The sequence below is a fragment of the Octodon degus genome, unplaced genomic scaffold, assembly GCF_000260255.1.
Source record: "Octodon degus isolate 3935 unplaced genomic scaffold, OctDeg1.0 scaffold00017, whole genome shotgun sequence".
Lineage (NCBI taxonomy): Eukaryota > Metazoa > Chordata > Mammalia > Rodentia > Octodontidae > Octodon > Octodon degus.
Window position 1 is genome coordinate 6,021,204 of NW_004524593.1, and position 21,106 is coordinate 6,042,309.

Consider the following 21,106-nt stretch of genomic DNA (forward strand, 5'->3'; position numbering starts at 1 on the left):
TTACTCCACATCAGCGTTATTTAGCAACTCGCCAATGTGTTCGAGAGTCTCTTGGGTCCGTCTCTCGGTAGCCCTGCACACAGAGTGGAGCGCTCGCCCTGACTCAGAGAGGCCGACCTGCGCTGCTGTGCGGCTGAGCTCCACGGCGATGTCCCCTCCCGTGTTCCCAAGGCCGATCACCAAGACGCGTTTGTCCCGAAAGGCTTCCGGGGTCCGGTACTCTTGACTGTGCAGGATCTGCCCTTTAAACTTATGGATTCCTGAAGGGGAGGAGAGGGCCAGACAAGGTGAGTTATTTAAAGCTGAGGTTCCCCAGCATGCAGGGTTAGGGTCTGTGGAAAAAGGAAAGTACCAGAAACACGGCGGCTCTGTGGTGCTGGCCCTGCCATTAGTTACAGGACATAAAACAAGCTAGTGATGATCCTGGGATGCAGGGAGTTCGGATACAGATTTAGTGTCATCTTTCTTGTTAAAAACATTGCAAGTCATACATTCTGTATAAGCATTTTTTTTTTTAAAGTAATCAACGTGGAAAATCAAACTTACTACAGATAATAAGAAATATCACATATTCTATCATGAACAACCAGACCAAGAAGTAGATTCTTTCTAGTCTTATGATACCCCTCCTATATTAAATTTCATATCCTGTCATGACTTCTCTTATGATCCCTTTAATCTTATATCCAGACATGTATGTGATATATTCTTTTAGATATTGAATAAGCATCTCAAAGTATAAAAGTAGGAAAAGTAACAATTGTGAATATATATTCACCTACTATCAGAGCATCTAAATACATCAAGCAAATATTAAGAGACCTGACTGGAAAATTATATTCCAGTACAATAATTATAGATGACTTTAATATTTTTCTTTCATCAATGGACAGACATTCCAGAGAGAAAATCAACAAAGAAATGGTAGAATTAAACTGTTCTCGGGGCCAGGAAGATGGCTCAGTGGAATAAGCGCTTCCCTGGCAAGCGCAAGGGCCTGAGTTCAATCCCTGGTTCCGCCAAAAAACAAAACAAAACAAAAAAACCAAAAAACTATTCTCTACCCCAAATGTATTGAACAGGCATCTAAAGAACATTCTATCGAATAGTTAAACAATACACCTTCTTCACTATGCCACATGGAAATCCTGCTACCTCCAGGATTTTAGGTAGGCAAGAAAGCAAGTTCCACCAAATTTAAGGAACTGAAATGATATCAAGTATCTTTTTTTTTCTGACTATAATGCTATAAAGTCAGAAATAATAAGAAAAGCCTTGGGAACTATACAATTACATACAAATTAAACAACTTACTCTGGAACAACAAATGGATCAAGGAATAAATTAAGAAGGGAATTTATAAGCCTGTTGAGGCTTTCACAGAGAGCAAATTGGCAATGGCTGTGACTCATGGCTGACACTGACAAAGGATCTGCAAACTGTGGTACAGGGTTTCAGGGTAAATCCTGAGGGGATCTGACTGATCTTGGCAGATACAAAAGTTACATTTCTTGTTATATAGGTCTGCTTCATCTTGGTCTTAGCCATCCAGCAAAGTATAATAATGTGGTGTTAAAAGTAAAGCCATATTAACATGCTGAGCTATAAAAGGCTCAAACCAACAACTTCTGACACTGCCAGTCCCATGGATAACCCACTACTATTATGGACTACTGGACTATATTGGAATATTTTGCTGAATTCATGCACCTACAATATTTAAATGGCAATGGAATGAATACCCATCTCTGACAAAACTAAACCAAAAAAGGGGATACAAATGAAGGACCATTTTGGATCTGTATATACAAAATAGGATAGATATACAGCTACTCTCTCTTAATTCAATGAGAAAAAAGATTTGTACTAACAGTATTTGGACAGGATATCATGTCTGCATCTTGTACTATGAATAACCACTACAAAGACAACAATATGCAATGTATTAATTATTGAAACTATCTCATTGCTCTTTGTTTCTCAATAAAATTAATAAAAAAATAAGCCTGTTGAAACAATTGAGAATGAAAGTATAGCATAGGAAAACCTGTGGAAAAGCAGCACTGGGAATTTTATAGCAAGCAATGCCCCCGCCAAAAAGAGTCTCAAACAAACATCTGATCATTGCCCCACAAGGCACTAGAAAAGCATCACAAATCAAACCCAAGATTAATAGAAAGAAAAGAAACAATGACAATCGGAGCAGAATTAAATAAAAAAAGACTTAAAAATTCTTGAAATGATCAATGAAATCAAGGGCTGTTTTTAAAAAACATAAACAAAACTGACCAACCCTTAGCTAGACTAAGACAAAAGAAGAGAATATTCAAATAATAATATTGGGGATGAAAAAGGAGACATTACAACTGATCACAGAAATGAAAATGATTATAAAAGATTATTATGAACAATTATACACCAATAAATTGGATAACTTGAAAGAAATAGATAAATCAAAAAAGAAATAGAGAGGGGGTGGTGAATGAAAGCAAAAGATAGGAAAAGGAATATTGTGGGACTGTCCTGCTTCAACATTGTATATGGTGAGATTTTTGGACTTATGTGTAAATATAAGAAGTATATAATTCTTTTTTTTTATTTTAAATTTTTTAAATTTTTATTTATTTATGTGTGTGTGTGTGTGTGTGTGTGTGGCCAGCTCAGCCCACCAGGGGGCGGGGCTGGCTGGCATGTGGTGCTGGGGGATTGAACCGTGGTCCCTGTGCTTTGCCAAGCTTGTTCCAAGTAGGTGCTTTAGACCACTGAGCCATCTCACCAGCCCCAAGAAGTATATAATTCTTTATGCCTATTTTAAAAATATATTCTAATTTTTAAATGGTTTTTTTTTTTATCATATTCCATAGGGACTTAAAGTTCAACATTTCAATACTTGATGAAAAATACCTGTTCCATATTATGTCTAAGATGTTTGATATGTAGACAGATGAGGTTAAGCTTAACAGCCTAAGTTGTATGGTAATAACAATAAGCTTGTCTTCTGGATGGTTAACAACCTATGTTTGCAGACCAAAATTAGATGAAAAGGAGGGCTGTAAGGAAAGCCAACATTTTGGCCCTAGCCTTCCAAGGTCAATCAAGACTCAGGACCTATGAGAACTTGTACTGTAACGTCATGTAACTCGGTAGTGTACCAAATTTTCTGATCAAGGAGATTATGGGGCCAAAGAGGAAAGTGATCAATGATGTAGAGTGTGCCTAAGGAGAGTCACATGGAGAGAAAACACTCTCTCAGGCTTTCACAGAGAGCACATTGGTCAAGCAATGGCCATAACTCATCCACATGGCTGACACTGACAAACAATCTGAGGCACAGGATCTCAGGATAAATCCTGAGGGGATTTGACTGACCTTATCAGATCCAAAAGCTACAATTCTTGGGGCTGGTGAGATGGCTCAGTGGTCTAAAGCACCTACTTAAAACAAGCTTAGTTAAAGCACGGGGACCACGGTTCAATCCCCCAGCACCACATGCCAGCTAGCCCAGCCCCCTGGTGGGCTGAGCTGGCCACACACACACACACACACACACACACACACACACTAAATAAATGTAAAAAAAAAAAAAACAAAAAAAAAACAAAAACAAAAGCTACAATTCTTGTTGCATAGGTCTTGCTTTATCTTGGTCTTAACCACTCAGCAGAAAAGCATAAAAATGAAATATAAGAAGTAAAGCCATGCTGTTATGTTGAGCTATAGGGGACTCAGGTCAACAATTTCTGACATTGCCAGTGAAGCAGAAGACCCAATACTATTATGGACTACTGAACTCTTTTAGATTATTTTGCTGAGTTAACACATCTATAATATTCAAATAACGGAACTTAACAAAAAAAGGGGATACAGATGAATGTCCATTTTGTATCTGTGTATTCAAAATGATTAAGATAGATATATAGTTACATTCTCTTAATGAATAGAGTGATTTGTTCTAATGGTGTTTGTAGATAGGATATCATGTCCGCATCTTGTACAGCAATTAACCACTGGGAGGAATGTATGCAATGTGTTAATTATTGAAACTGTCCTACCAATTTGATTTGAAACTGTCTCATTGCTATTTGTTTATCAATAAAATTATGGAAAAAACAAAACAAAACAAAAAGAAACAGAGAACCTGAACAGGACAATCATGAGCAAGAAGATTCAATCAATAGTAAAAAGTCTTGGGGCTGGTGAGATGGCTCAGTGGTCTAAAGCACCTACTTAAAACAAGCTTAGTTAAAGCACGGGGACCACGGTTCAATCCCCCAGCACCACATGCCAGCTAGCCCAGCCCCCTGGTGGGCTGAGCTGGCCACACACACACACACACACACACACACAAATAAATAAAATTAAAAAAAATAAATAAAAAAATAAACAGCTAGGCTTAAAAAAATAATAATAAAAAGTCTGAGCGCTGGGGAGATGGCTCAGTAGAATAAGCACTTCCCTGGAAAGTGCAAGGGCCTGAGTTCAATTCCCAGTTCTGCAAAAAACAAAACCAAAACAAAATTACAAGAATAATAAAAAGTCTGTCACCAAAGAAAAGCCCAAGATACAATGGCTTCACTGCTGAATTCTTCCAAACATGTACAGAATAATTAATAATTTTTTTGTATTTTAGGGAAGGGTCTACGTGGTCTACAGGCTCTACAGGGTCTAACTACTAGATTGGACTCTAGTGATCTGCCTGTTTACAGCCTCCCAAATGCTGGGATTACAGGCGTGCACCACCACACCTAGTCTCAATTGCCATCTCAGTGTGCCCGGGGGAGACAGGGAGGGGGCCGGCACAGCAGGCCCAGGGATTGAACCCCTAGCCCCTGTGCCTGCTTGCAGGTGTTTTAATCTGCTGAGCTATTTGGCCAGCCCAATTCTTTTCTTTTTGGAATCAGGACTTGAACTAAGGACCTACCCTGCACTTGTCAGGCAGGTGCTGTACCAATGCCATAGATCCCTGACCCAACAATTCTTAAATTATTAAAAAAAATGAAGAGAAGAGAATTCTCTCAAACAAATTCTATAAGGTCAATATTAATTGACACTAAAACCAGATTATGACACAACAGTAAGAAAAAGCTACAAACTAGAATCTTTGATGAATACAGATGCAAGAAACATCAACAAAATATAAGCCAACTGAATCCAACAACACATTAAAAATACTATTCGCTGGGCTCAAGTGATATTCATGGTAGATAATGCAAGGATGGTTCAACATCACAAGTCAATAAAGGCGACATAACATATCAATAGGATGAAGGATAAAATCCACACATACAATCACCTAATCAAACATAGAAGAGGCATTTGATTAAATTCAAGATGGCTTCATTATTAAAAACCCTGAAAAAATTAGGCATATAACAGCATTTAACATAATAAAGCATGTAGATAACAAGGCCACAGTTTTCATCATATGGAATGAGAACAAAACTGAGAGCTTCTCTCTAAATTCTGAAAACAAGACACAGATTCTATTTTCACCACTTTATTTAACATTCATTCTGGAAATCTTAGCCTGAGCAAATATGCAAGAGAAAGAAATAAAGACACCCAACATGGGGCAGGAGGAAGTCAAACTGTCACTGTTTGTCCATAACATACTTTTATATGTAGAAAAGTCCAAAGATTCTGAAAACAAAACAAAACTAAGAATAAATGAATTCAGCAAACTTGAGGACAGAAAATCAACAAGCAAACATCCACAGCGTTGGTACTGATTATACCAATGGCAACTGTTTGAAAAAGAAATCAAGAAAGCAGTCCTATTTATAATAGCTGCCAAGAACACTTTACATAGGAATAAAAAAAAAAATGCATCAGCAGTATATACTTTGCCTGCTGTGATTTCCTAAAAGCTCAGTATTAGGTCATCGTGGAATAGTGATAGAAGGCCAGCTAGGCCGAGTTTGCAAAGAACATGTGTGGAGAGCAGCTTCTTAGTCTCATATGACCTGGAGGATCCAAAATGGTGAGGCTCAAATGTCTGGGACGTGGATGTTAGACAATTTGGTGAAAAGAAGTTTTAAAGTGCTGTGGTATTTACTGAGTCATGGACACAGAGCTAAGTGTAAGTCGATTCAAGGAAACCGCTTTTACCTTTTGATTCTACGGCAAACTGCCATTAGGCTTCTGTTGGAACTGCGTACAAAAGGGATAGTGGCTGTGTTGGCTAGAGAGCTTCTTCTACGGGTGTCAGGGTAAGATACATGGGTCCAGTGGACCAGATGATGGTCATGGGGGACAGAGAAAGTATGATGTACACTGAAAGCGATGTGTACCGCATGGCATGTGACAGACCACGACACTCTGACAATAGTCAGTTTGGGACTCACTGCACATTTTCTCCATAGAAACATTATTGCAGGGGCCAGTGAGATAACTCAGCTGTCTAAAGTGCCTTGCCTAAGTGTCCCTTAGGCAAGCACAGGGACAGGGACTATGGTTTGATCCCCAGCACCACATGCTTTGCCAGTCCTGGCACCCTGCCCCTAGGGTGGGCTGAGCTGGCCAAAAAGAAGAAGAATCTTTTTTTTTGTATTTAGGACAGGGTCTACAGGGTCTCACTGCCTAGACTAGACTCATAGTGATTCTTCTATTTAGAGCCTTCCAGGTGCTGGGATTACAGGTGTGCCACCACACCCTGTGTCAATTGCCATCTCAGCATGCTCTGGGGACAGGGCTGGCACAGCAGCCCCGGAGACTGAACCCCTGGCCCCTGCGTCTACCTAAGCAGGTGCTTTAATCTGCTGAGCTATTTGACTGGCCCGCAAAAAAGAAACATTACTGCAGAAGGTGGTTATATGTTCCTGTAGTCCCCAGGCCAGCAGCAAGCCTGAAGCTCTACCATCACTTATAATACTGCTTCTTGCAAAATTATGGATGGAAGGGGCCGGGTAGATGGCTCAGTAGAATAAGTGCTTCCTCAGCAAGTGCAAGGGTCTGAGTTCAATCCCCGGTTCTGAAAAAAAAAAAAAAGATGGAATCTTCATTTGATTCTTTTTTTTTTTTTTTTGGAACCAGTAATTGAACTCAGGTCCTCATGCTTGCAAGGCAAGCACTTATTCTACTGAGCTATCTCTCTGACCCCTTCATTTGATTCTTTTTTTTTTGGCAGAACTGGGGATTGAACTCAGGCCCTTGCGCTTGCCTGGGAAGCGCTTATTCTACTGAGCTATCTCTCCAGCTCTCTTCATTTGATTCTTATAAATATTTTGGAACATGATATTCTATATATTTATGATTAATTTAAAGATTTGTTTGATTTTTCTTGCAAAAGTCTGAAAATTTCCTTTTTTTTTGAAAGTTTTATTTTTGACAGTCTTCCTTCCTTATAAGTTCCTTCTATCACTCAAAACAATTTCAAAATTTCACTTACTTATTTGCCTTTACAGCCATAAGTAAGAGGCAGAAGAGTAGTTTTACTACAGCCCAATAATTTTCATTTGACTAATTCTATTTTCTGCAAAGTTCAATTTGAGTAAATTTCATCTTTCCAAGTAATCAGTTTTGACCTCAAAATAGGAAGATTTGCCAGTCATGTTAAGAATATGCTGTTGAAGTCAAAAGTATTTTTAGAAGAGAATTTCTAAAACTCATTTTATGGATAGCACTCATCTAAGAGGAGTGATGGGTTATTATTGTGGTAGCTATTTTGAAAATATGTTCCTTCACAAGTATAACTTGGGTTACTCCCTTTTAAAACCCTGTTTAACTTCCACCACAGCAACCATCGAAGAACAGTAGCCATGGCCCTCCACTATCCCATGGCCATGGGCCTCAACAAGGGCCACAAAATGACTAAGAATGTGAGCAAACTGAGGCACAGCTGCTGTTGCAGATGCCTCACCAAAATCACCAAGTTTGTGCAGGACATGATCTGGGAGGTGTGCGGCTTTGCCCCCTATGTGTGGCATGCCATGGAGCTGCTCAAGGTCTCCAAGGACAAGCGCACACTCAAGTTCATCAAGAAAAGGGTGAGTGGGGCTGGGGTGATAGCTCAGTAGAATAAGCACTTGCCTGGCAAGTGCAAGGGCCTGAGTTCAATCCCCGGTTCTGCAAAAAAAAAAAAAAAAAAAAAAAAGAAAAGAAAAGAAAAGAAAAGGGTGGAGACACACATCTGCACCAAGAGGAAGCGTTTCCTTCCATGAGGAAGGCAGCTGCCAAAAGGACTGAGCCCCTCTGGAATAAAGCTTTGCAGAAAAAAGAAACAAAAACCCCCGTGTAGAGCTCCCTTATACTCTCTCTTCCTTCACATCCTTGAATTACTGGTCACTCTGGATTCATCTGACTCTCCATTCAGTCTCCAAATTCAAAACCTGGGTTTTACTTTTACCTATTACAGATGTGATAGTTTGGAGCCTTCTTTAATCAGTAAACTTGAATTAGACATGCAAGTTAAGCTTCAGCAAAAACATTAGTACAAATAAATAGTACGATCTGGAATCTATGTAGTACTTTGTACCATTCAATGTAAATTTGCAGGTGGCATTCCTGAGAGTAAACATGAAGTTGTATACAATGATGGGGAAGTTTCCAATTGCAAATTAGTACATTTTCTTCCAGAATCTCCCAATAGGGTGGGCAAGGTCTCCAGCAGGAATGACTCACCTGGGAAGGACTCCAAAGGTAAGTGGGGACTCAGGAAATGTCCAGTGCAAATCATGACAGCATCAAAGACAGCACTGGTGTGCTTGCCCTCTGTCTCTGTGACAACATTCCACTGCCCAGTTTCAGAGAAGTCTGGACACTTTGTTACACTGCACACAGTAGTCTACAAGTAAAGGACAAACACTTGCTTTATACCAAAACCTTTGAACCTCACATAATGACTGATACAGTACTTGCCTGTTTTTTAAAGTACACCAAGTCCTACAATAGGAGGTCCATAAATAAGCTTTCCTATTCTCCATAAAAATTAATAAACTTGTGCAAACTCTCAAAGATAGGAATATACAGATTAGAACCTATGATACCTGAATCATTTTAATGGAATCAATTTTTATTCTTGGTGAGAAGGAAATCAGTTGTAATGCCCCCTTATTACAATTTCTGTGACTCGCACTTCTAGTCACTTTTTCCCAGTGGGTTTTGTTCTTTTCTTTTCTTTTTTTAATTTCTTTTTGAGACAGGATCTTACTATGCAGTTCAGGTTGACCTTGAACTCACTTTATAGCCTAGGCTGGCCTCGAATTTGCAAAGATTCTCCTGCCTTAGCTTTCCAAGTGCTGGGATTACAGTCACTATCAATGGGTTTCATAAACAAAATTATGTTTTCTTTTTTTTTTATGTGTGTGTGTGTGTGTGTGTGGTGTGTGTGTGGCCAGCTCCGCCCACCAGGGGGCGGGGTGGGCTGGCATGTGGTGCTGGGGGATTGAACCATGGACCCAGTGCTTTGCTTAGTTTAGCTTGTTCTAAGTAGGTGCTTTAGACCACTGAGCCAGCTCACCAGCCCCCAAAATTATGTTTTCTTTCCTCCAAGAAAAATAATTTTGCTCTCAATGATAGTTTAGTATGTAGAAAAGGAATCTGGAAATTCACTACGTTAATGATTTATGAGTCAAACATAAGTAGTAGGAGTAATGAGACTTTATTATTCATGTGGCAATAAAAATTAAGAAAAATTTACCTTAAACTCCTGTTTCCATTGGGTTGCTGAGTAGCTCAGGCCCCAATAAGTAACCTTCCATAATATGAAGTATCTTACCTTAAAATGAATGTATTTGAGGAGACCAAAGTGCTCAGCAAATTCTTGGAGATAGTCCCAAAATTTCCCATGGCTCATGAAATTGGGATAATCTTCTCGGAAGGGAAAGTCACTATAGCATGACATTTCCTTGCAGACATTGGTCACTAATGATCTGTAGACCCTGGTCATTCCATCCTTGGAATCTTCCTGTGGTGAGAGGAGAGGTAGTGACAGGGTGGAGCAGGACTTAGGGACTCCTGACAGCTCTGGGAGGTTTTGGGGCAGAGTTTTTCTTGTCATTTTACAGACTTCCAGAAAATTCAATATTAGGTCCTCTTGGTATAAGGAAAGGAACTCACTAGAGAGATTGGAGTAATTAAATAATCTTCCCCAAACCCTGGAAAAGCTAATGAAATTTAATAGGTATCCTGAAGACTATATTACCCTTAACTGATTTTATGAACGCAGGGTCTAAGACCCTTTTCTTTCCTCTTTTCCATGCCCACTTTATCCCTCATGCTCTTGATGTCATCCTCTTTGTATCCTCTCGGGCAACTTTTTGCTGATTTTTGTGATTATTATCTATGTATATTTCCAACCCATACCCCTCCCCCATGTGGGCTCCTTTCCACAATTCCTTAAAATACTGAAGATTAATTTTTAAAAAAATTTTATTTATTTGTGTGTGTGTATGTGTGTGGCCAGCTCAGCCCACCAGGGGGCGGGGCTGGCTGGCATGTGGTGCTGGGGGATTGAACCGTGGTCCCTGTGCTTTGCTAAGCTTGTTCTAAGTAGGTGCTTTAGACCACTGAGCCATCTCACCAGCCCCCTGAAGACTAATTTTAAGGACAAACAAATCCCTCTCTAATCTACATCCTCTCTTGGGCCTGTTCCTCCCCATCCTATCCCAGGGTTTAGGAAAGAAGCATCGTCCACTGGTTACCTCTTTTCTCCTACGGTCTTTGAACTATTGTATGGTTTTGATCTCCACTGCTCAAAAGAAAACACAACAAAAATGTATACATCCAAGGCTTCAGTGAATTTCTTGTGGCTGAAACTAATCTCCTCCAAGTCTTTTCCTTAGCTCTCAGCTTCCTCAAGAACTTTTTCGTTACCTAGGAGACCTGCATTAGGCTATTGTTGTGGCTCAATGCACTCTGGTCTTCCTTCACAAAACTGATGATATTTAACTGCAATGATCTCTTTGTTCTTTCTTTTTCCACTACACTAGAAAGAGGTTTGGGTTCCTATGTCTTATGTACCACTGTGTCTCATCAGGAGAAAAGATATGTACACGCTCAATGAATGCAAATTAATATTACCATCGTGTATAGAGTCTATGTGACTGGAAGAAATTACACCCTCATTTGAATAGTACTAAGCTGTGGGTATTATTTCTATAATTTGTATTTTTCATTTTGTTTAGTTCAATATTATTTTCTAAAATTCAGAAAACTTTTAGAATAGGAGAAACGAATTAAACCAACTGCAGTTTAAAGCATAGCGGAAGCTACATAAACTAGATTCAATGTTTATTAGCACACTGAGTTTTAGTTACTTCATGAAGCTCACAGGAAATGAGAAAAAAAGTTTTATCTTCCTTCGAGGGCGCTCTGGCCCTTGGGTACTGCTACTCCTGTCTGTGTACTTCAGCTTACTGTATTCTCTTCGCCATCATTCCGAGATTCAGCAAGCGCGATCTTTCTCACAGGAGCTTTCCGCATTCACACAGGCTGAATGGGTGCTGCTCTTCCGTCCCCCTGAAGCTCTTGGTGCTCTTTCTGCCTGGATTCCCTCACCTGACACCTTCTTATCCCCTCACCGGGGCAGGACCCTTCGTTCCCGACGTTCCTTGCTGCCTTGACCAGTCCTGGCCGAGGACCAGTCCTGGCCGGAGGCAGGTGGTACTGCACCGCTTCCTGGTCTCTTCGCTGATACTCAGGGCACCAACGGCTGGCCCAACCAGGACCGTTCCTATCTACTTTATATTCTCCTTTGAAGAAGAACTGCTCAGTTCCTGAGTTTTTCTATTCTGATATTGTGAAAACTCTTCCCCACCTACCAGACTTAAGTCTGGGGTCCTGCATCATTGCTAGTTGTCTTTCTGAAGACCTAAACAAAAGTTTGGGGCTGGACCTCCTCTCCCCGATGCCAATATACATTCTCCCTCAGTGTAATGTACTCCATATTCACCATGCTGTTCAGCTCTACTGATGTAGCACTCTGTTACTTTAACTATGTCCATGGTCCAGAAATTGCCATAAACTTCCTGTGTTTGCCTGTCAGGCTTAACTCCTTCTTTTATCTTCTCAGACTCCTGACCAGGTCTGCCTGTTCTGGTGACTCCCCACTTTTCAGGCTGCAGCTGCACAGTGACATGCACACCGCAGTGCCACGCACCACTGCACCATGCACACGTTCCTTTGGCTGCTGTGGGCCCCTCCCTGACTTGGCCACCGAGGCAGGCTGAAGCCACCCAATTGAGCAGAAACAGAGCGACTGGCCAGATCATGACAGATGGGGATGGGTACAGGTAAGGCACGCACTGAAAACTTCCAGAGTCCCCCGAAGTTATCGCTTCTCTCAAAGCAGGTGGGCTCCAGCTCCTCATCCAAGCAGCATTTGATGGAGGACAGGCCGCTCACCCCAGCTCCAATCACTGCGACTCTCTTGGCCATGGGATGCTCTGTGAGAAAAGGACAAGCAGCACTGCTTTACATCACAAGGTTGGGACAGAGCCTGGCCACAGGAGTGGACTTAGGCAGGGCTAGAAATCCTTTCCTTCCACCTTGGAGGGGAGGCTGAGTCACATTTTCCCTAAAAATGCAGGTTCTCAGAGCACACTGTTTTGGTTTAAGTGTAGCTTCATGACCTATTCATGATCAATAAGCTGTGCAATAGGGGACTAATTTTTTATCTTCTGTGTGCCTTGTTTTCCTCTCCAGTAAAATGGGGATAATAATGATAATAGGAAGAAGGACCATGATAATTATATACTTTTAAGGATTAGTTTTGAAGACTAAATGACTCACGTACATTGGAGGGATTTTAGAAGTATGTTTGCTACGTAGTGAGTTTCAATTAAAGGTAGCAATTATTATTATCATCCACTCTGGCCAGTAGCTGAAGCTTCTGGGGCTAGATGCCCTCAGGATCAATGGGCTCTTGTGCTATCAACTTGTCTCTCTGAATTCTAGGAATTGTAGTCAATAAAAAGTTTAGCTTTTATCCAACACCTCCATGGCCCAAAATAATAACTAAGCTTGCCCATGTCCAGCAGTGCAGTGAGGACACTAATGTCATGCAGGGCTGGGGTTCTTACCTTTGTCCAGGCCAAAGGCTGACTGACCAGAACAGAGTCCCCAAGGAAAGTCATGTGGACATGCCGGAGTTAAGAGAGTTCAAGCAGAAAGGCTGACGCCTACACTTGTCAGTATGTGTCAGGGGCACTCAGAGTCAGGTTCTGGGTTTTTTCCAACTTTATCCTTCCCCAAATCTCTGTATAGTATTTGTCTGATCAGGAGGAATACTCATGTAATTTCAGTAAATCAAGTTTCCGTCATGTTGAGCCTTTGGAGATGCCAAGGGCATTTAGTTGTAAGTGTTGTTTTCTCCAGAGTCTTGCCCAATTTGGAAAATATACAAACAATAATCAGCCTCAAAGTATTTGTGTCATAAAATATATCTAAATCATTTGACTTTGGGTTTGAAGATATAATTTTTTCTTTCTTTTTTTTGAGGAGAGATGTAGCTGTGTAACTCCCACATGGTTTCTATAGTGATGTGTCACTTAGCATGGTATTTACCTCAGGGAATCAAGAGAGTAAATACATATTGAGTTTCTTGCACCAGCAAGTGGGAAAAATAGCATCATCCTTTATCATAACCAAAGACTAAGGAGAGGAAGAGTCTGCCTTGAAGGAGGGATTTGGGCTCTGGCACCAGGATATGACTGTGCTGTTAGTTCAAGAGCCTGAGATTTGGTGGGCTTCCTGTCACTAAGCCTCGCCTGAGATTTGTGGGTGTCCTGTCACTTGTCACTAAGCCTCTTCCTTCACCTTTGCTCAGGTTTGCCACTGCGCATTTGGAAATCTGTCCCTGTGACTTGACAGCTTTCCTTGGAATCAGATAAGAAGTTGGGGAGGGGGGGCTGGGGAGATGGCTCAGTGGAATAAGGGCTTCCCCGGCAAGCGCAAGGACCTGAGTTCAATCCCCGGTTCCACCAGGAAAAAAAAAAAAAGAAGCTCCAGGGGCAGGAGCAAATAAAGTCACTGACTATTGAGGGCAGGAAGGTCTTCTGAGCCCTCAGACTTCCTTGGAGTCTACCATGCTGGCGACTTGCACCGAGAGTCAGGCATTTTCAAGTGATATTTATTTATTTATTTATTTATTTATTTATTTATGGTACTGGGGATCAAATTCAGGACCTTGCACTTGCCAGGCAGGCACTTATGCCACTGATCTATATTCTCAGCCATCCTTGTGACTTAGGAGGTTGAGATTGTCGTACTATCTTCAACTGCCAAGTTTATACCTCTGCCTTTTAGTTTATCTGGGAGTCCTTTTATTTTAGAGAGCCAGGTAGTCTGGAAAGAGAATGAGCTTTAGTGTCATCAAAACTGGGTTTGAAGTTTGTGTCTGCTACTGACTCATGTGATGAGCCTGAGAAAAGTACTGGAAGTCTAGACATGTCATTCGGAATATGAGAGAAGAACCATGTTAAAGGATTGTGGGCGTATAAAACTAGCTGGTGTTATTTACATAAAAGTAACTATCAAACAATACTTATTTATTATAAGTATTATTATTTAGTTCATTCTCTAGTTATGTCGTTGTTCCCTTCTTTCTTTACCTTCTCCCTAGAAAAGACAAAACATACTGATAAATTACATCATATCATTGGGAACATAGGCCAGGAGCCTGTGGGTTTTCTTGAGCTGAGGAACAGGAGGTCCACTCAGTTTCTAATCTGAAAGAAACAGCTTCCCCCGATTCAAACTCTACTTGAAGTTCTGGCCACTAAGTGAAGGTTTCTAATTGGGAGATCTCTGCCGGGCTTTATGTTTGTGACAACACAAACTGAATGGTTGTTAAGTGCATTGGGAAGGTGGGCCATGTGGTGAAAGGAATGGGTTGGCAGGAAGCAAATTCATGCAACAGATGTGCGTTGGTTACCCCTAAGGGAACAGATGATCAAGATGCAGCTACTGAACAAAAGTAATAACGCAGAAAGGTTTTTTTTTTTTTGGCTGGCTTGAGTCCTGGGGATCAAACCACAGCAACCTGAGCCTGACTGCTTTGTTGAAGCAGCGACTTAAAGAACTGAGCTAAAAAAAAAAAAAAAAAAAAAAAAAAGAACTGAGCTAAGGGGCAGGCCCCCTTTAAAATGTTAGAAGGATTCCCGCCCCCCCAGGCTGGCTCAGAATGCCTTCAGGGCAGGTTTGACTGGCTTGAATTTTGGGGATCGAACCACAGCAACCTGAGCCTGACTGCTTTGTTGAAGCAGCCACTTAAAGAACTGAGCTAAGGGGCAGGGCCCCCAAAAGTAATAATGCATTAGAAGTTAAAAAAAAAAAAAAAAAGAGAGAAAGAAAATGAAGGTAACAGTGACATCCCTTAAGAACACTGCTGTGCAGACAGAGGCTGACAAGCAGAGGTCCCAGGTACTCAGACCTACACCACAGCATGCTTGGGTACAAACCTTTGCAGACTCCCTTTGGCTCTGTCTGGAGTGGGCTGTTGGGATAAAAAAGGACTGAGAAGAAACACCTTGGTTTTTAAATATGAGAGATTATACAGGCAGTAGACATAACTGGGAAGTTGTACGTTTTAAAGTTAATCTATACTCAGAGCCCATGAATTTCTGAATGGGGACAACCATATTAAAATGCGCTTTAAACCAGCAAGGACAGGTTGTGAGCCAACCGGAAGTGGAGAGTTCTGAGTCCCCTGTTCTGCTTCTATAAACCCCTGTGCAGAAGGGAAATTTTCTTCATTTCTCTATGCTACTTTTTCCATTAAATAGAGAGTTAAAATTTCTGTTTCTTTCCTTTTTAGCTCGAAAAGGTTTTTCTTGGATCTGAGTAGCAATTAATTGATGCCAAAACATAAAATGAAATCATGAATTCAAAGGTGGGAGGGAAGACTACAGTTGTGAAGAGCTGGGAACAGGCGAGGTGGGTTCAAGCTCTTTGAGAGCCTGGGGAGATAGCTTAGTGGAATAAGTGCTTGCCTCCCCCTCACCCCCTTAGCTAACTAACTTGCAATCAGTTTGGAGACCCAGAAAGACATTGATGACTTGCAAATCATAGACTGTAATCAGTTATGATTTGGGTTTGGAAGTTAGTCAGCTAATGTTTCTTATCACAAACCCACTAATGCTTTTATATTGTCACAGTATTTCCTATCGTGCACTCTGTGGAGTATTTTGGCTCTCCCAGTGCCTGGTATTATTTCATTCATGAGATGAAGTCAGGAGTGAATGCAGTCATGAATGACTGTGATTCTGTCATTCTCACTGACCTTCTTGCAGATGAAGGTAACTTTATTCCTTCATAATTTCCCTTTGCTTCCCAATTCTTTGCTTGACGCTGTTGGTTTTACCCAATCGAGAGGATCCAGAAGACAATCACGGTCCTCTTTAAGCAATTCCCAGTCCAGGGAGAGGGAGCCTTTCGAGTCTGCAAAAGCATTTTCCGGAAACATTTCAACTTTATAAAAGACCAGAACACTCACCTTGTCAGCAGAGAGCAGACACCCACACTTACTTCTCAAAACCAAAAATCCAAAGATACTGCTTGCCTTTAAACAAACAAACGCAAAAGTTTGAAATCTAAATTCCTTGGTTTGAAAGAAAAATAAACAGCACACTGATTCGGTCAAGGTGCTTTCGCTTTCGAAGCAGCACCACTGGCTCCTCCTGGCACACAGGTGACAGACGTATTCTCTCTGGGGAAAAATAGTTGCGTCTGAAGCAGATGTTGATACTTCCGGGGTCTGCAGGCAGGGCTGCTGGATCAGCCAGAGCACAGCTTCCTGATTGGGAAGAAGTGACTCCTGCTCTCTCCCCACCCTCCTAAACGTCAGAGTTAGGGCGAAGGCCCAAAGTGGAAGGGAGACACGTGATGAGGCATGCTTTTGTCATTGTGGCCGGGAGAGGGCGCCGAAGCGCAGGCCTCCCGGGGAGGCAGGCTGCTTCTGGAAGCTTCAAACTCCTGTGCCTTAGCCTCTGAATGGTCGCAGGAGCTGTCCACAAGAGAAAAGGCTGCGGGTGACCTGTCTGAGGTTTTCTCTTCCAAAAGTGTGACTTTAGTATTCTGGATTTATAAGGAATAAAAGCAGTATCATCCTTCAGATTGGGTGGGCAGAGGGAGGTGGTATATTGTGTTTTAGCAAGCATGAAATTATTCTTAGGTATTCACCTGGGGCACAGAAAGGAGCAACGATGGTAAAATAATATTAAGTATTAATATTTTTTTAATTTTTTTCCACTAAATCCTTCGACGCTAACATAGCAGGCCATCTCAGGTTTTACGTTTAGCAGCATTTTCCAACATGGTTCATTGAACGGTTTCTGATAGAAAGGAAGAAAATGGCCCGGATCTGACCAGAACGCACAGCTCGGCCTCTTCAGTCAGATAAATGCTGCAGTTAGAGAGCTTGAGCCCAGTATTTCAGACTCTTACATTAGAATTTGCTAATCCAGTTTTAGCACGAAATCTGCTGTTGGTAATGAAATACTGTCTTTCTTTCGAAAAAATATCTTGGCTACAGAAGATATTTAGGGACTGTTAGGGACAGTTTTCATCAGTGAATACTGATGTATCCCTCCCTCATATTCTCAGGACTGGAGTAATATGAATTACCATCTAGGAAGCTCCTGGCACCTTCTCTTTTTCTCTTTCTCTGTTCCTGCACATTTCCTTTTGCCAAACATGTAGAGTAAGCTGCAACCCCCAGGGTGCCATCCTGATTTCAGCATATATCACACAAGAAAAGGCATGCACTCGCACAGTCACAGTGGCGCTACGACATGTGAGAAAATCTATACAATTTAATAGTATAATCCCATACAAACTCCACTGTCAAATTTCCCCAATGGGCTCAAAAACTTCGTGATGGTGTGGTGGTGCTGGCTTGTATAGAGATACTGGGAGCATCTCTCCTAGGTTCACTAGTACCATAGACATTGGGAGTGGCCAATGGCCTGAGGGGGGTGACGGTGGTGCTGGAGAGCGGGCCCAAGCCTTCACACTAAGCCGCATCTCAGTCTGGAGACAGGTCTCACTAAGATGATCAGTTTGGGCTCAAACTTGGGGCCCTCCTGCCGCCACTTTTCAGAGTGCCAGAACTACAGGTATAATGCGTTGCCCTCCCTGCTGCTTGGGGGGAATGTTTAAAAAATGGAAATTGACTAGCAGTACAATTGGCTTCACCTCCCCCCTTCTCTGAACCAGGTGTTAAATCTTTGCCAGTACACAACTTGATTTTTTATTTTAAAGAAATCATTTTTTTTTGGGGGGGCGGTCTGCCCCTTAGCTCAGCTCTTTAAGTGGCTGCTTCAACAAAGCAGTCAGGCTCAGGTTGCTGTGTTTCAATCCCCACAACTCAAGCCAGTCAAACCTGCACTGAAGGCATTCGGAGCAAAAAAAAAAAAAAAAGAAAGAAATCATTTTTTTATTTGGTACAGGGTCTTGCTATGCGGGTTGGATTCATAATGCTCCTCCTTTATCATCCTTCCCAGCACTAGGATGACAGGTATGTGTCATCACACCCCATTTTAGTGGCCTGCATGGCATGCCTCTGGTTTCTGGGCTGGCATTCAGTACCAGGGATAGAACCTGGGTCCTTGTGTTGCCAGGTAGGCGTTTAGACCACTACACTATGTCCCCAGCCCTGCATTATTTTTTTTTAAAGTAGCTTTATTGAAGTATAGTTGTGATACAAAAAACTGCCCAAATCTACTATATACAATTTGATATGTAGATACACAGTGAAATTATCACCACGATGAAGGGAGTAGGCGTGCCCTCCAAATGCATCCTCATTATATTTGTGTGTGCACATGTGCATGTGTGTATGTGTAAGAAAACACAACATGAGATCTACTGTCTTAAGTTTTTAAGCACACAACACAGCATTATTAACTATGGTTAGCACATTGTACAAACAATCCTTTGATCTTTTTTATTTGCAAAATTGAAAGTTTACACCCATTCACTGGGTGTGATGGTGCATGCCTATAATCCCAGCACTTGGGGAGTTGAAGCGGGAGGATTGTTGTGAGTTCCAGGCCAGCCTGTGCTACCTAGTGAGTTTAAGGTCAGCCTGAACTGCATAGCAAGACATAGTCTCACAAAACAAAAGAAAGAAAAAAAAAAAGAGAAAAAGAAAACTTCCCACTACCCAGCCTCTGGCAACTCCCACTTTTGTTCTTCTGGGACTGGTTTATTTCATGTAGCATAATGTTGCACAGGTTTACCCAAGTGCCTGAGAACAGCATGATTTCCTTCTTTTAAAAAGACTGAACAACATTCTGCTGTATGCTAATGTTGCCTTTTCTTTATCCATTTGTTTATTGACAGGCATTTAGGGTGAGTCCTTGTCCTGGCTATTGGGAATAATGCTGCAAATAATATGGGAATTGATATATGTCTTGGAGACTCTGATTTAAATTCTTTTGCATATATACTCAGAAGAGGGGCGCTGGATCATATGGTAGTAGTATTTGAAATTTTGTGAGGACTGTACTGTTTCTCATGTTGGTTTTATCATTTTACATTCCCACCACAGTTTCATTTTTCCTGTGTACTGGCCAGTACTGTTACCTTTGTATTCCTTATTGGTAATAGCTATCTTAGCAGGTGGGAGGTGAGGCAGCCTTGCTCTTGATTGCATTTGGCTGTGAGCACAGCTGCCAGGATGGGTGATGATGCGTGCTGCTGCCTGGGGGGGGGGGGCATACATCACCTCTGGAGAAATGCGTATTCAATCTCTGTGGCCTTTCTCTTAATCTCTTGCATCCTCTCAGCAGCTGTTGAAAAGGAGGATGTAGTTTAGGTGTGTATGTTTTTCTAGGTCTGCGGTCTTCTAATCCAAAAGTGTGATTTTAAAGTTCAGGATTTGCAAGGAATTTGTAGAGTCATCCTTTAGATTGGGTCAGCAGGGGGTGCTAGTAAACTGAGTTTGAGAAGGAGACAAGTTATTCTTAGATGGTCACCTAGGGCACAGAAAGAATGGTTTTGGAGGCGGCAGTAGTACAATGCAGTGGAGCAGCCAGCACTTTTATTCTCTCCAATAAGGCATAGACGCAAATATAGCAGAGGATCTGACATTTTGTGTCTAGGGACATTTTCTGAGCTCCATCTTTCTTCCTTCTTTTCTTTCTTTCTTTCTTTTTTAAGTTTATGTATTTGGTACAGGGTCTCATTATTCAGCTTGGACTCCTAGCGATCCTCCTGTTTTCAGCCTCCCCAGTGCTGGGATTACAGGCATGCACCACCTTGCCCAGACTCTGAGTAGTTTCTTTCTTTTTTAATTTAATTTTTTTTTTTTTGAAAAGTAAAAGCAAAGCAAGAACAAAAATCAGAAACAAAGAAACAGGGCAACATACAATAATACATATGTTGCAGACTTTTTGGGGGCCTGTCCCTTAGCTCAGTTCTTTAAGTGGCAGCTTCAACAAAGCAGTCAGGCTCAGGTTGCTGTGGTTGCATCTCCACAACTCAAGCCAGCCAAACCTGCCCTGAAGGCATTCGGAGAAAAACAAAAACAAAAACAAAAACAAAAACAAAAACAAAACCTTCTACAGACTTTTTTTTTTTTAATAGTCTAAAGTTTTATTCTGAATCAATGGTAGAAGATGAATTTAAAAAGTCCTTGCTTTGTCCCAGGTCTGCTCTTACCACTCTTCAGTGATTTCTTTTCTTTTTTTTCATAATTTTATTGATAAACAAATAGCAATTGGACAGTTTCAAATCAAATTGGTAGGATAGTTTCAATAATTAACACATTGCATACATTCTTCCTAGTGGTTAATTGCTGTACAAGATGCAAACATGATATTCTATTTACAAACACCATTAGAACAAATCCCCCTATTCATTAAGAGAATGTAACCATATATCTATCCTAATTACCTTGAATACAGAGATACAAAATGGACATTCATCCGTATCCCCTTTTTTTGTTAAGTTCCATTATTTGAATATTATAGGTGTATAAATTCAACAAAATATTCTAAAAGAGTCCAGTAGCCCATAATAGTATTGGGTCTTCCACTTGACTGGCAGTGTCAGAAATTGTTGACCTGAGTCCCCTGCAGCTCAACATAACACCATGGCTTTACTTCTTATATTTCGTTTTTATACTTTTCTGCTGGATGGTTAAGACCAAGGTAAAGCAGGACCT

At 41.2% G+C, this 21,106-nt stretch overlaps 1 protein-coding gene across 3 annotated transcripts in view; it reads right to left on the reverse strand.

Moving 5' to 3' along the window:
- Fmo4 (flavin containing monooxygenase 4) overlaps positions 1 to 21,106 on the reverse strand; it is a 58,874-nt gene that overhangs the window by 9,919 nt on the left and 27,849 nt on the right. The window contains exons 1-6 of one of the 3 annotated variants that reach the window (XM_023710273.1): positions 16,465 to 16,706; positions 16,219 to 16,377; positions 12,244 to 12,385; positions 9,716 to 9,904; positions 8,620 to 8,782; positions 118 to 260 (exon numbers count right to left, since the gene is read on the reverse strand). In XM_023710273.1, coding sequence (XP_023566041.1) covers positions 118 to 260; positions 8,620 to 8,782; positions 9,716 to 9,904; positions 12,244 to 12,375 — 627 coding nt within the window. In that variant the 5' untranslated portion in view covers positions 12,376 to 12,385; positions 16,219 to 16,377; positions 16,465 to 16,706. Of the gene's footprint in view, positions 1 to 117; positions 261 to 8,619; positions 8,783 to 9,715; positions 9,905 to 12,243; positions 12,386 to 16,218; positions 16,378 to 16,432; positions 16,707 to 21,106 lie in introns of those variants that run through there. The other 2 variants (XM_004626913.2, XM_023710274.1) reach the window with 2 other exon arrangements.